Source organism: Patella vulgata, chromosome 8, assembly GCF_932274485.2.
Source record: "Patella vulgata chromosome 8, xgPatVulg1.2, whole genome shotgun sequence".
Lineage (NCBI taxonomy): Eukaryota > Metazoa > Mollusca > Gastropoda > Patellidae > Patella > Patella vulgata.
This window is the reverse complement of record NC_065886.2, coordinates 49,654,321-49,670,776: the sequence shown is the minus strand read 5'-3', so window position 1 is coordinate 49,670,776 and position 16,456 is coordinate 49,654,321. Positions and strand designations below refer to the sequence as shown.

General features: G+C 31.4%; 1 protein-coding gene across 1 annotated transcript in view; it reads left to right on the top strand.

The window, feature by feature from the left end:
• The window catches only part of LOC126829506 (uncharacterized), a 104,818-nt gene that overhangs the window by 83,533 nt on the left and 4,829 nt on the right, over positions 1–16,456 (top strand). The window contains exons 8-20 of the mRNA XM_056103089.1: positions 112–219; positions 1,755–1,886; positions 3,150–3,269; positions 3,792–3,928; positions 5,780–5,999; positions 6,939–7,016; positions 7,417–7,521; positions 7,714–7,858; positions 8,205–8,404; positions 8,963–9,485; positions 10,184–10,351; positions 11,186–11,281; positions 11,415–12,637. Coding sequence (XP_055959064.1) covers positions 112–219; positions 1,755–1,886; positions 3,150–3,269; positions 3,792–3,928; positions 5,780–5,999; positions 6,939–7,016; positions 7,417–7,521; positions 7,714–7,858; positions 8,205–8,404; positions 8,963–9,485; positions 10,184–10,351; positions 11,186–11,281; positions 11,415–12,637 — 3,255 coding nt within the window. The remainder of the gene's footprint in view (positions 1–111; positions 220–1,754; positions 1,887–3,149; positions 3,270–3,791; positions 3,929–5,779; positions 6,000–6,938; positions 7,017–7,416; positions 7,522–7,713; positions 7,859–8,204; positions 8,405–8,962; positions 9,486–10,183; positions 10,352–11,185; positions 11,282–11,414; positions 12,638–16,456) is intronic.

Below are 16,456 nucleotides of genomic sequence, written 5' to 3'. Positions count from 1 at the left end.
GAAACCATACTCTCTGAGCTATCTTCAATGTTGCATTGGCCTTCTAACCATAAAGCAAAGTAGTGATTTTGAAATTCTTTGTTCATATATATATATACTTTCTTTTTGTAGCCGTCCATACAAGAGAGTTATGTGCCTTTCATGCCTAATGTTTTAAAAGTTTTCCTAGAGAATGGGCAAACCAAGTCTTTCAAATATGATAACAAAACAACAGTTAAAGTAAGTATAGCCATATAGTCAAATATCCAGAGACCTTTCATAGCTTGTTCCTCTCTTGTAATAGAATACAATTTGATTGGTCTATGAATAATATTAATGAGTACAAGTCATGAATTATTGGTGAAATAGATCAATGTATTTAAGACGAAAATGGATTTAAATATGGATTTCTTAAAATTTCCTGCTTAGTGCTACTATAATTACATATAACATATGAAAAGATGAAGACCTCTTTTTTCAAAACACAGCTTATCCTATGCCAACTTTTTAGGTAAAACTAGGCAGTTGTAAATTGAATGAAATTATGTATCAGTGATTACGAACAATATTAATATCTGATGGTCTATCATTCTAGTATAAAATATTTAAATATTCTCACATAATTAAAAATCATTTTCACAATTTTTTGGCTTATAGGAAGGATTTATGTACGTACCCATAGATTCTTATTTTACATACATGTGTTATTAAATATAGAAATTGAACGATTGTGGATAGTAACTTATTTTACTCTGCCTTTCGAAGTAAAATTTGAAAAGAGTAGCCTTTCAGTATGTATAATTGAACTGATATAAGAACAACAACTTTTTTTCCTCTAAAGAAATGAAGGAAAGTAAGTTTCTTTAAGAAAAGGAGATAAAAAAAAAAAAGTGATGTTATAAGGAATGTGTTACATAGTTAATTGAAGTATCACTCTTCTGTAGACCATCAAACAACAATAAATTGGATAGTCTCATCAAATCATTTGTCAACAGTCAATTTGTTAGGCTATTTGTGTGATTTATAGTCAATTGGTGTTAATGGTGGTATTTGATCAGAAACAGATATCTAATACCAGTAGAGTACTAAATTCTGATTGAAGTCACAATTACAATATCTACTATTATTTATCAACAAGTCACCATCTTTTAGGTACAATTACCACAGAATATTACCAATTCAGTTTCTGTACTGTTCTTAAGCTTTTTGTGGATTGATTACCCGCTCATAACTTATTATTGTTATGTGGTTATATATCTTTATTTGTGGATATATTCATACAACTAATTCAAAATAAAAAAAAAATGGCATTCTCAGTTTACGGTTTATGAATAAATAAAACTCTCTACCATATTGACGGTTCGATGTCCGAATGGTTAGCGCGTGCACGTTGTATCATAAGGTCTGTCGTTGAGCCAACTGGCGTGATTTCGATTCCCTGGTTGCATGTGACAAGGAGTAGGGGCACCTGTCCAACCTCTTGGGTTTTCTCTGGGTCTCTTGAACTATATGTTAGTCCCGAAATATGTTAGTCCCGAGTGGATGTTAAACCCCATTTGCCTCTTTACCATATTAGTAATTTAAATAATATGATAAATCTGTTTTACTTTGATTTATTAAAACCCTACTTTTCCCAAATAACAGGAAAATATAGATTTTCAGATAAAGTAGCTGTGAATTTATTTTGAACATTTGGCAGTCAGATGGACTTTATTTAATGTTGTGAACTCTATCCTGATTAGTATTAGTGGTATATGATAATGTATGTTTTGTAGGATGTTGTTATATCACTACATGAAAAGTTAAATATATCATGTACACAGCACTTTAGTTTGGTTTTACAAAATATGAAGAACAATACAGCTGGTAAAATGACTCTTTTACAAGAAGATGAAACACTTATAGATGTAAGTATTATAACTAGACTCTCATTCAGATCTCATCTTTATCACATTTCATTTTTCAAGACGGGTTGGTGATCATTCTTTTGTGGTAAAGAAGGGGTTTTCGATCTAACATTATTTGTCTGTTCAAATAAGATAACATGCAAAATTGTGATTGTTTAAATCTTTTTTTTTCTAAGTCAAAGTGTGTGTTGAATAAAGATACATTATGTAAGAGTTAGATAAAGAGTTGACCATTCTTGCTATAATAGTTCAACAATAGATAGTTCAAAATGAATATATTGAAAATTCCATTGAAATTACTTTATTCTGAGCAAATTAGGGGGGTTGGATGACTGAATGGTTAGCGTGCGCCCGCTGTATCATAAAGTCTGTCATTGAGTTGACTGGCGTGGTTTCGAATCCCCGGTTGTACGTGGCAAGGAGTAGGGTCGCCTGTCCAACCTCGTGGGTTTTCTACGGGTCCTCCGGTTTCCTCCCACTGCTAAAGACCTCTACGCGCAAGCGAAGTATGTAAATAAAATTAAACAAAAAAAAAAACCATATGTTCGTCCCAAAATGACCTAGTTTGTGTCGAGTGGACGTTAAACCCCATTTCTCTCTCTTTCTGAGCAAATTATCAATGTTTGAAGTTTTGACAAGATGTGGTATTGATTGTTTATTATTACAGCAATGGTCCTTGTTAATCGAGACTCAGCCTTGCTTCTCCATTTTTAATTAAATCATTGAATGGCGATTATATTTCAATTCGTTTAAATCTCCGCCATCTGATGATCTAGAGAGTTGATTATAATTTTATATAACATTTGAAGCCAAAATAAAAACCTGCAAGAGGCAGATTTAGTTCTTACATGTTGTATCTTTAATTAATCAAACAAACAAAAGAAAAACGCTGTTGCTAGACTTTATTGTAGCAGAAATATAAAATACATTTTTGAAAAATTAGGTGCAATTATCAGTAGATTGGTTATGTTTATTCTATAATGATGTTGGTTTCATTCCACTTGAAATATAAAACGTAGACTTCCTTGAGAGAAGATTAGCCTTTAGTCTGGGAGCTTGATGTTAATACTAGTAGTTCATGTTAATTATTCCCAGCTACAGATGTGTGACTTTTATCTTCTATAATATTTTGCTCCTGGGTTGAAATTTAAGATTGAGATATTACAGTCACATCGGCTATCAAAGGTATGGAATATTGCGTTGCCAATATGTCTCTGCCTACATTATTGTAAGATAAAATTATTTATGAGAAATGTATTTCAGATTGCAGCAAGACCCGGAGCTCGTCATTTTCGTTGCCTATATCGCGTTACTTTTGTACCAAGAGATGCCTATGATTTGTTGAAAGAAGATGCTATAGCATTTGAATATTTTTATCTACAGGTATATATAAATGATTTAATATGGGGGGGGGGGGGAATACTAATGGCAAGAATTATCTTATAATGCAAATTATATATAACATCTAAACTATGAATCTCTGGATGGGAATTATACAGTGGCAAATAATTGTAAATATGGTATTTAATTGTGGTCCCGTGTATACATTGGCATGCACGTAAAAGATCCCTTAACAGTTGGAATTCGATATAAGAGTAGGCCATAGTGCTACTGTCCAGACACAATTTCCCTCATAGCACACTGTATGGCATATGCCCGTCTTCATTAGTGCAGTTCGGAGCAGCACAGTAGGACGCTAAAGCCCATTTCATTTCATTTATTTTCTCTCTCTCTGTGTAAGGAATGATAGATGGATTTAGACAGATATATTTTCTCATTCACTGCATCTATGTCCATATAATCAATGATTTTCTCTAAGATGGATTATAAAAGATAAGATTATTTCCATGACTTGTAACAAAATAAATCTATAAAAACATAATGTAATTTATTTTCTGCTTGCAGTGCTGTAATGATATTACCAATGAAAGATTTGCTTCAGAGTTAAAGTATGATACAGCTTTACGTCTAGCTGCCTTACAGATACAACAACATGCTATGAGTAACAACATGACTGGTAAAATCTCTATCAAAGCCATTGAGTACGTATTTTAATATGGATTAAATAGTGGGATCAGTTCCCAAGTGAAAGTCTATCTATAAAATATTAATTCAGAATTGCAACCCATCATTAAAGATAAATCATATAAGAGATAAATCTGCCTATTGCAAATCTTTCTTTTGGCCTCAAATGTTCAATAAATTATTAATTAGAAATTTATTGATATGACAAGCCCACATTCAACTTTCTAGATCATCAGTTGGTTGTGATTTTGAACACATTGAAGCACCATTGCCATTCCTTTTTCATTATCTATTTTTAAAATTATTGTAGCGAGAATTGCCAGCTCTTTACCTAAATCTTACATAATGCATCTTTAATTTCTTTTAATGATACAAATTGAGGTATAATGATGAATACCCTTGATAAATATAATAATAATATTTATTGATTAAAGCGATCTACACTTCGTTTCAGAGTGCTGTACAAATATAAATAAGATATTAATAGAACACAATTTTTATGGGAAACAATCACTGGTTTATTCTAAAAGCACGACGTTTCGACAAGTATCCTCTTATCGTTATCAAGCACAATGACATTTCATAAACTTCAGATGAATATATAAGAGTGGACATGGTGAATACTCACTCTTATATATTTATCTTCAAGTTTACTGATCTGACGAACACACTTAACTGCCACATCCCCATATTGACGTTGTACATAATCTTTAAGTGGCATTTAGCGATTGGAAAACACATTAATAGAACACAATTTTTATGGGAAACAATCACTGGTTTATTCTAAAAGCATGACGTTTCGACAAGTATCCTCTTATCGTTATCAAGCACAAGAAATGTCATTGTGCTTGATAACGATAAGAGGATACTTGTCGAAACGTCGTGCTTTTAGAATAAACCAGTGATTGTTTCCCATAAAAATTGTGTTCTATTAATGTGTTTTCCAATCGCTAAATGCCACTTAAAGATTATAAATAAGATAGTTTACACATTTAAAACCAAATTAAAACAAACGACTGAATAGGCTATAAATTGAATTGTTTTTTAAAATAAAATGTTTTTAGTCCGGATTTAAAAGTCAATAGATTTGGTGATTGGCGCACACTGCGTGGAAGCTCGTTCCACAAGAACGGGGCAACCACAGAGAAAGCCCTCCAGCCGTATCTCTTGATGGTAGTTCGTGGATTTTCCTTCGTCTTCTTGTGTTTATCCGTTCTAACAAGTGTTACATTGTTCGAGTCACCAGATCGCAAACTGCGATTTCTTGGAACATAGCGCTCAATCAGTGAACTGAGATAATGCGGAGCATGACCACTTAAAATTTTAAAAACGAATAACATAATTTTGAAATTGATACGGAATTCAGTTCAATGCCTTTAATTATCAAGTTTTACTATGAAGGTTGTATCTACTTCCCTTTGGGGGTTTTAAATGGCGTATTTTAAAACCACTTAAAGAAAAGGTCGGTCTTGACAAAACTACAAAATTAATAAAATATATATTAACATGATATAAATTAACTTCCACAATTCTTTGATGTAGCATTTTTACTTTAATGACATAGTGTTCCAAATCTTGTATTTATGGTAAAAAAATCTATAATTTTCCTCTATCCAATAACTTAATGTTCGGATATCATTTTAGCTATGTCATGTTATGATGATAAACGTTTTCATTTAAAAACCTGAAAATTGAAATAAAAATTAAAATGCTTTCTAACAATAACCAAACATTGAAATGGAACTCGGAACTTCTTTCTCTTCCTTTATACTACCAGATTATGTGAAATCTGAAATTCAGCAAATTGTGTGTTATATATATTTTATTGATAAATATTTATAATCAATACATGCTATTTTTATTTCCAGAAAAGAATGTGGTTTAGATAAATTTGTGCCTCGTAGTTTAGTCGATCATATGAAAGGCAAAGATTTGCGTAAAATGTTGAATCAGTATTTGAAACAGAATCAAAGTTTAACTGCTCCTGGTCAAAAACAGTTAACAGCATTACAGGCTAAACTACATTATATGAAAATAGTCAGTGAACTTAAAACATTTGGTAGTAGAGTGTTTATGGTCACATTATTAGTAAGTTACATCAACAATTCCAAATTATTAATAACTGTTTTAAAAATATGTGACCCACACCCACAAAACCAGTCGCTTTTTTTTTGTTGCACAACTTCATTTTGTACTACGGGCACAAAAGCATAAACTTTATGCCTTCTTGTTGCTGTGAATGAGCCGAACTCAACTCCAGATGATACGACAAATTTGAAAAGAATTGCATTTTTGGAAAGCTTAGGCTGTGAACTATTTAAATATGCTGCCAGCTCTATTTTTATAAAAATGACCAAAAGCCTGGTTTTGTGGGAGCGGGTCACATATAGTACTATTTGTGCAATAGCTGGACTCTTGATTGCACATGAAAAAGTGTCACTAAACCCATTCATAATTGTATATATGACATACATGTATTAGCAATAGATAGGATATCCCAACAAAACACTTGTAAATTTTATTGTTGCCCTTGGATATTCTCTCAAATCGATGATTATATACTGGTAATAATATCTGAAAAGATATTTTTAATATGTATGGTGTGAATATAAGGAATTAAAGGAACTAGGAACCAGAATAAATGTTTAAAACTATATAACCAAATAAACATTGGTCCAAGAATTCTTACATAAGTTATTGGCCTTTTAAGTTTATATTAGATTTGATCACTGTCATCCAGTGTTTGAAAGTATCTTCGATTTATATCAACATATCAAGAGATTATACAGGCTCATAGATTTCTTAATTGAAACTTTCAATAATGAATTGTTTTATTTGTTTTCTGGCATGTTGTCTGTTTTATTCTGTTAATCAATGTCTATTTGAAACCTTCTTCACTTCACGACACTCTTGTGAATTAGATTTATAAAACAAAAACATGATGTAATTGATGTTTTTTTTTAAAGGGCATCAATACTTCTGTCTTGTGTATATCTGTAGTATAAAATATGATTGGATTAATTGTAGGACAAGAAAACTGAAGCTATGGTGTTAGTTGGCCCTAAATCTGGTGTTAGTGTAGTCACCAATATTAAAACTTACCAGGTAAATTGTATATCACATCATAAAGTACATACCATCATGTTGCCATGTTACGCTGAAATATGGGACGAAAAACCGAGGTCCAGTGTGTACATTGGCAAACACGTAACCAATCCTTGGCAGTTAGAATTCGATATAAGAGTAGGCCGTAGCGCCGCTGCCCGGGTAAAATTTCCCTCATAGCACACTGTATGGCGAACGGTAGGATGTTAATCCACATTTCATTTCATTTTATGCTAAAATACTTACCTAAAAAATGGGTTTGGATAACATAGGAGATTATCTCAGCAAAGCGATTTATTGACATACGCCTGTATATTCTGTAACCACAGGTAAAGTGATGTGCTGAAGACTAAATTATCTCCCTTTATTAAGTTTAATATATTATTGTAATTTATTGTAGATGGGTTTATTAGCTGAATTTGATCAAATACAATCTATTAAAGTCACTAAAGAAGGAGAAAATATGCAGAGAGTAGACATCATTGCTAAACCAGATAAAATATTTGTAAGTTGAAGAAATATCTTATTAGTCAACAGTATTTTAACAGAGTATTTTTCTTTTGTAAAACTATATTTATCCAAGATAGTTAGAACTTCTAAGCTTATCCATGATTTTTATCCATAAGATAGATCTGAAGTTATTAAATTGAACAATATTTCTTCGTGTTACTGATGTTGTTTGGTTTTTTTATTTAAGGGAGAACAATGTATAAGTTTAGGACTTTTAACAGAAGATGCCCAGAATTTTGTATGTATGGTAGCTGGTTATTATAGTATATTCGTTAAAAATGATACAACTATTGTTGAACGAACTCTTGGTAAAAATACTTCTGATCCTGATGGTAGGTCTATTGTTGTAGAAAATCATTAAGTTCTTGTTGAATGAGTAATCTATTGTGAGTCACCATTCCATCCTCTACTTGTAAAATTGTGTTAAGAGCAATTACTATAGGTACTGCTCACACAAATGTTCAAATATATATTGTTTAAGGCTACATGTGAAACTAAATTTTTGGTAATTGCTGTAGAAACTAATGAAATTTGATATCTTGTAGGAAATATTTAATATTGAATTCAGTTAAATTAACTAATAATCAAAAATAAAAGAGATAAGGAAAATGTATAAATTTAAATAGTTATAACAACTTGTAGACATGTGAAATACAATGATCAATGTTTTATTTGCAGTTTTAGCATATAGTAGTTTACATCGGGTTATACCAGCACCATGGTCATATCCAGAAGATTTAGTATCAGAAGTTATTCTACCAGATGATAAAGAAAGGGGAGAAAAGCTAGATAATGAACGATTAGTTGATTTGTCAAAACCTTTACCAGAATATGTTGAAAATCAAGAATTTGTAACCAAAATAAGACTTAGTTTTAAGGTATAGTTAGCTAACTTATTGATATAAATAAATTTGTCTTACTATCCATCATTGTCATTTTAAGCAGGATTAATGTATTTATTGCCATGGTTTATAGCAGGATAGGCCAGGTGCTGCAGATCTTATTCTATCACTGAGGGGGGGTGGATGGCTGAATGGTTAGCCCGGGCACGCTGTATCATAAGGTCTTTCATTTAGTCAACTGGCTTGGTTTCGATTCCCCGGTTGTATTTTACAAGGAGTAGGTTCGCCTGTCCAACCTGGTGGGTTTTCTCCATGTCCTCTGGTTTCCTCCCACTGCTAAAGCAAATTATTGAAATAAAATTGAACCATATGTTAGTCATGAAATGACCTAGTTTGTGTCAAGTGGACGTTAAACCCCATTTCTCTCTCTCTCTCTCTCTCTTGAACCTTGTATGTTAGTGAATTATTGAATTGAATATTTGAAATCATTTAGTCCCAAAATAACCTAGTTTTGTAGATAAACACCACTTCCTTTCTTCTCTTTGATATGATTTTATAATGATTAATATTTAATTATTTCTTACTTTATTTCAGAAATCAGAGGAAACGGAGCCACTTATCACAAATTCTGATCAAGCAGAAGTATCATCGGTATCTTCCTCTAAACTTAATGGCAGTCTTTATGAAGAAAGTGTTACATCATTTAGTGCCAATACAAGTCATGATGATAGTTCTGATAATAGTAGTCTAAATACCTCCCTTGTTTCACACAATAGTCCCTCATTCAGGACTATTGCAAGTAACTCTAGTCAACCATTAATAAATGGCTCCATATCAAATAATAATAAAAGCAATTTGTCATTTACAAATGATGCTACATGTATAGAAAATACAAGCTTAGCTTTACGTTGTGATGAAGCACCTTCAGATACAGACAGTGGTTCTGGTATAGATATAGAACGTAAACCTCTTCTACCTAATTCTGGTCATATTCTTTCTAATGGTGATCTACGCAATGGTATTGATGTTGAGAGTGATGATACAGATAGTTGGGGTACACCACAAGATAGTCCAGCTAAACCAAAATATGGACAAATACCAAATACTTTACCAATAGGTAGATTTCTTTCTCAGTGTAGTTTAATGGTTGAGTGCCAGACATTAAGTAATATATTGATATTACGTGAGTGCGTTTAGCATGAGGGCTATTTCTATATATTACGCAATTTCTTGTACGGGACCATTAAAAAACTTAAAATACAAACACTATCCAGCACGTGCATTTCAATGAAATACATCAAGTGGGTTCAATATTTTAACTAGTATAAATAACGTACAGTTGGCACATTGCCCGTACCATTATTTGAAATAATGATACGCCAACATCAAAGGATGACGTCACATCTGTATTTTAAATAATTTTAATGATAAGCTGAGCATAGCAGATTTCTTTATAATGTCATCTTCAGCCAACTAATCATTGCACTACATGAAAATATGCTCATCAATAAAACAGTTTATTACTGTATAGGCCTAGCTATCTACCCAACTGAATTTGGTTTAAAAGATATGCATTAGATTAGATCTTTTATTAAGCTGTCTTCTCTAGCTACTGTAGGATACTGTAGGATACTGCAAGGTGTAATTGATGGAGCATGTAAATTCTGCAGCTCAAATATAGGAGATCAGAACATTTCAGCAAACCCTGTGTCCCAAATTCATTTATTACTCTTGGGGTCCAGACAAAATATGTTAAATTTAGATTATTGTTTACAATTTGATATTTTAAAGATATGTTGTTTGTATAATTTACAGATGATTATCATAGTTTTGGTCTCCATAGTCCTGATGTACCCCTAGGTACAGATATTAATGTTGAAGATTTTGCTGCATCCATGGGACTTCCAGTATTGGACACGATCACTCCAGATGTCAATAATATTTATGAACCACAGGGTGTTTATTTAGATCCAGATATAATAGGTAATATGATGACTGATATTAATCTGACTCTTATTACTTTGTGTGGTATATCTCTGTTATAAATATAAATAAGAGTTTATGATTACTTTAGAGATGTTTAAGTTAAAGGGACATAATAATATACCTGGTTAATGTACCAGCAATATAATTTACACAGACTAAATAGGTTGAGTTTTACCTCACTATTCTGACAGATTATTAGTAAGTTCAACAACACCTTTGAGCTCACTTGTTGTGACAATAACTACAAGAATCTTCTTTGATTGGCGTTTAGTAATTGAACATATTAACACAAGGTACAATTTTATGGATACCCAATTACTGAGTTTAATACTAAGCGACGTTTCGACGAGGATACTCTCGTCTTTATCAAGAAAATTATACAAATGTGTGAATTGTGGGCAAATATATATACAGAATATGCAACAAAAATAACAATCAAATACAATTAAAGCTTAACACCTTTGATTAGGGGCCATTTGGAACTAAACTTACACAACGGAAATCTCTTACAGGGATTAAAAGGAGGTGAATGCTATATTTATAAAGATCTTTATTCCCTGTAAGAGATTTCCGTTGTGTAGGTTTAGAATATTACAACATAATAGTCTAACTGTTCTTCCTCATATACACTGTATGTAATGGCAATATACTTTTTAGATATCCCCTTTTATAAATCTCCTGATCATTGAAGCTCTTTAATGTTAACAGTATTGATTTATCTTTAAAAGGAAAAAAAACAAATATAATTGAGTTTAGTTATTATGTCTCTTTGTTAATTATACTATAATTAAAATATATGTTGATTGGTAAGTTGATATGGTTTTCTTTCAGATCTAACATTAATCCCTCCACCATTGTCATCTGATGATGAAAGTATGATAGACTTTACTATGTTATCATCAACATCATCTACTAGTAAATTGATGGGTAGGTTTAATATAAGATTTATTAATACAAGTCAATGTGTATATTGATGTTGATATAAATTTATAATGAAATTATTTCATCCTCATTTGAGTTGCTTTGATTGCTGACTCTTGTTTGTTGATTCATGTTTCAGGTACAGCAAGTAGTTTATCTCTGCCAAAGAAATTAGCAAAATCGGCCAGTGTTGGCAATTGTCCAGACTTTTTAGACAATGATATTGATGAACTTATAGCACGATTTACTGTACCGCCCCCACCATCTGAATCTGATACAGATAATACAACATCTTCAAATACTACAAGTCATCAATGGACAGATACTTCTTCACATTTTTGTGATTTTACAAAATTAATCATTCCCCCACCTCCTAGTGTCAACACTCTATCAGAAGAAAACATTCCTATTGTGCCTCCTGTTGATGAGGCTAAACAGAAACGCAAAATGTTTCGACATAAACGTTCTTCGTCAATAGACATTGGTTCCTTACAGAAAGCTAAGGAAATTCTATATGCCAAAACTCACTCTTTAGATTCTAAACAATCAACAGACGAAGTTCAACGATCGACTGATCCACCCGTAAATTTTGGTGGTGAATTTTATCCTGTGACTGGAAGTGTAGCAGAATCCCCAGCTACAGTTTCCGATAAATTAAACAAACTTTTACATTCTCTTCCGCGTGTTGGGTCCTTCCATGATACATTTGTCCGAACCGGTTCACTTAAACTAAGTCGTAGTTCATCATTGGACACTGTGGCAAAGAGTGGAACACCGCCACCTCCGTTTATTCGCACCACTTCTCTACGATCTGTTAATATATTACAAGGAATGCAACAGAGGAGTAACAGTTTAGATATAAAACCTAAAACACCGAAACATGATCATCTACGACTTATACCTAAAGCTCATTCATTTGACAGTGTTAAAAGCCAATCAAACGATTCATCATCAACTATAGCTTCTATAAAAGCACAGTTACAATCATGCAGAGACATGTTATTAAGCCGATCAAAAAAATCACCCAAATCTGTCACCTCCGCTAAAAATAGTGATGACAGTAGTAGTAATGTTGACTCGACACAAAGTGATGATAGCGGTACCAGTGAAAGTGTTTCTAGGAAAAGTTCATTACGAAGATCCAATTCTTTTACTCAGTTAATAGATCAGTTGAGTAAACGTAAGAACAGTAAATCAAGTAATTCATCATCGAGTCCAGTTTTACTATCTCATACATCTCTACCCCTTGAACAAGATGGTGGTACAGCTATAGCAGACACAGACAAGAAACAACCATCAGTATTGGGAACATTAGCTTTACCCAAAACGTTACGTCTTGTAGCCAATCCTTCTAGTACCGAGGTTAGTATTTATTATTATTATTATAAATTATTTACAATCCAACTGTTGTTTGCATCTATTCTATTTATAACATTAGAAATAATATAGTCAATATTTTTCTTACAGAATGGAAATACCTATTCTTCTGTTTCTCTTTTGATTTCTGCTCATGAGGTATCCAAAAATAACAAAATTTCTGAACATATTATATAATTGGTTATTTGTAATTATTTATTTAACATGTGTTCACATAAAGCACAGATTTATGAACTATTTAACAATAATTATTGTGTATGGTTTTAGACTAGTCAATTCAGTAAATATAGATATAATTTTCTACTTAAGGGATGGAATAATATTTTAATTCATAAATTTGTATCTTAAAATCATCTACTCAGATCTTTAAAGGAAATAGAAATACAAGTATACATAATAACAAATTGATAGTGATATTAATATTATAAGTGATTTCTTTATATTATATATTTATACTGTCCCAGTATGATAACATAATTGATTGTTTGTTGTGGAAATTAAAGGGAAGATAACCATGTTTACATCTGTTCACTTTTCATTCACTATAAAAACTGTCTATTTGAATTCTGTATCATTATTCATAATAATATTAACTACACAATGTATATTTTTTTTCTGTGGCAGCCAACAAGTGAAATATCGGACTGTTAAATGTAGGTTGCCAGGTAATTAGTACTGACTTCCTGCTACAATAGTCGGCAACCTGCATGTTTATTTTAACTTGTAATAAATGTTATATAGTTGTAGCATGAACATTAGAGTTTCTGCCAGTCACTTGAAAAATTTAAAATTATTCAAAATTTTTAGTACCAGTATATTATTTTATGAGACAGATTTAGAGGGGGAGTCAGATTCCTCTTCTCTTTATTCTAACTATAAATAAGAATAATTACCGTTAGTGTGTGAAGAATTTAATTACCAGTAAAGTTCTTTATATTCCAACGATGACTACTTACAGAATTAATTGGGATATATGTATTAAATAATATCATCTAGGACCCTGATTCACAAAACATATTATAAAGTTAATAGTAAGTTCAATAGAGTTGTGAAATCTAACATGTATTTTGTGAAACAGGACCTTGGGAGGAAAAATAACTGGAAAATTCAAAATGTCATTGATTCCTTCATCTACCCTAAAAAAAAAAATTACCCACCAAAAATTATCTTTAAATTGTATATGAAGGGTAATATTTGCTATAAATGAATGGTATTTATTGTCAGGAACTCTTTTGATGAGCTGTGTTATGTGTGCTTGGTTGCTGTATTGGCTTCACCAGGATCGTGGGTTATTTTGCTATTTTATTTTAAAGTTTATTTTCTTTCTTTTTATTAATCAGCATTCTACGGTAAACAGATGAGAAATGACAATTATTATTGATAGAAATGCTTTATTCATAACCCCATGTTTCATACATTTCTAAACTCATTAATCTTTTAACCATATTTATAACAAAAGTTATTCACATCTTTTTAATCAGACGCACTTCTAACAAACTTTTGTAACCAAAATACTATCCTTAACAATATTCAGTTATAGAGACGTTGGATGGGGGGAGGGGCCTAGACATCTAGCCTACATTCTCTCAACCATTTACAATGCTTACTAATTCATGATACTGATTGTTTATTTTAACAAATATATACTATAACAACTGGTAAAACACTTTCAACCAAAGAAGGAGGGTCTGTGTCGAGGTAGCAAACTTTGTTCCCACCTTTCTCTGTAAAAAGTTAAAAAATGTCTTTCCACCAAAGCGATGGAATTATTTCATCATTACGTCCTATTTTTGTCGTGGAAATGGTCCTATAATAAGAAAGTAAACTTATCCTAGAGAACGAACAAGAAAAATTTATTGATACAATGGAGTTGATATTGGAGAAAATTAAAGATAAACAGACATGGTATAAAACACTTGTTTCTCACCATTGGTGTTTATTGACTGATTGACAAGCAGTTTCTAACAAATAGCCCCCACTTGATGGTATTTTTGAAAGAAATTGTCCATTTTACAATGCACCAACTGAGTGAATGACTTCTATTTTCAAGTAATAAATCAAATGATACTGTTAAATTGTAATTATGTCAACATAAAGAGCTCAGCTGGAACATCATATGTCTTATGAGCCTTAAAGATTACAACATTTTAACATTAGTTTATGCCCTACAAAATATATAGAATTACATGTATTAGTTTTAAATAGATGAAATGGTTATTTTATATCAGTTTGTTATTTTTATGAAGTGAATTTGTGGTGTTGTCAGTGAACTGTATCAAATGGGAGTTTAAAGATAATACCCTCCAGGTGTGCCTTTTGTTAAACTATTACTATCTGTTAAGGTTGTGTACTCAGAGGTAGAATTTGAAAAGTTATTTTAAGTTCAAAAATTTACATGACTTTGTCAAAACTCAGTGAACCTAAAACAGGATAAGGAGTGTTTATTATTTTATGATTGACATCTTTGATACAAAAAGAAATATATGTGCTTTGTACTGATTTGCTCAAAATCAGATTTAAATGAAAACTATAAAAACAAAACAATTTTATGTATTCAATTGTATGAGAAGAGGATATCAGAAATTAAAAATTAAAGTTAGATTTTGACATAAATCTTTCAAATGGTAAAAACAGTGTTGTTAGAGTACTGTTTGAAGCATTGTGTTAAAGTGATATATAGGATATAAATGATGTGACAGATATGCAGTATTTTAATAGTTCGTTTTCTAGTGTTTATATGTAATTGACAAGTTCTAGCTATTGTTATATGATGTAATCAACAGAAGATAAATCACACCTGATTTACATGTGTCACAATCTTACTTCACCAAGCAGTCTACAGATTTCTTATAAACTACTTCAAAGATTATTGTATTTGGTCAGGTTTAGAAGGAGGGTTGATTTGAAAGCCCTTGATTTGAACAATATGATATAGATATAGGATAGTGTTTTATATGCTTAAAGGAAGTTTTGTACATACAACATATATTTCTTATATTGTGGTCAAACAAGCATTATGTTTCGTTCAAAGGTGAGTTCTAATATTTCTGTCATCAGGTGATTCTACCCTAAAAGATATCAATTGTAAAATAGAGTCCCTGTAAAAACAGTATAAATGTGCATATCTATTTGGTCAAGAAGTTTTTATATGCTAATAGGATTATTTATCATATGTACATCTGTGTATTATTTATCATATGTACATCTGTGTATTATTTTATGTTTTTGGTTGACAGTTTCATTTGATGAAAGTTTTCTATATGAATATTTTATCATATGGTGTAAAAACGTTCTATTTTATCCCTGCTTGACCTAGGCTTACAGTGTATTTATTATATAGGTTTATATTGTATATGTTTGACCTATATTACCATCTTATTTACCTCTTCACTAGATATTGTAAATACTCCTATCTTAAGATAAGGTATACAACTGTCATACTTTTCTTGTAATTGTCTACTGGGTAAATTTACGGTTTAATCCTTCCATGATATTGTGTTTGATACCAAGTCAACTTCTACACAGAATATATAATTCATGTGATAGTAATCCCCTATGAGTTTTAGTTTATTGATAATAATCCCCTATCAACTTTAGAATGATAGAATGTTATAATTGAGGAATCTACTTTAGATTGATAGAATATTATATTTGAGGAATTTTGTAGTACTGGTGTTAAACCGTACCGGTACACTATTTAAAAATCATCTTAAAAACCAACAATTAATTAAACCTCATGTTATTCAAGTACCCCTATAATTCTGGGTAAATATTTTCAGTTTGGTTGAAGGAGAGATGATCTCT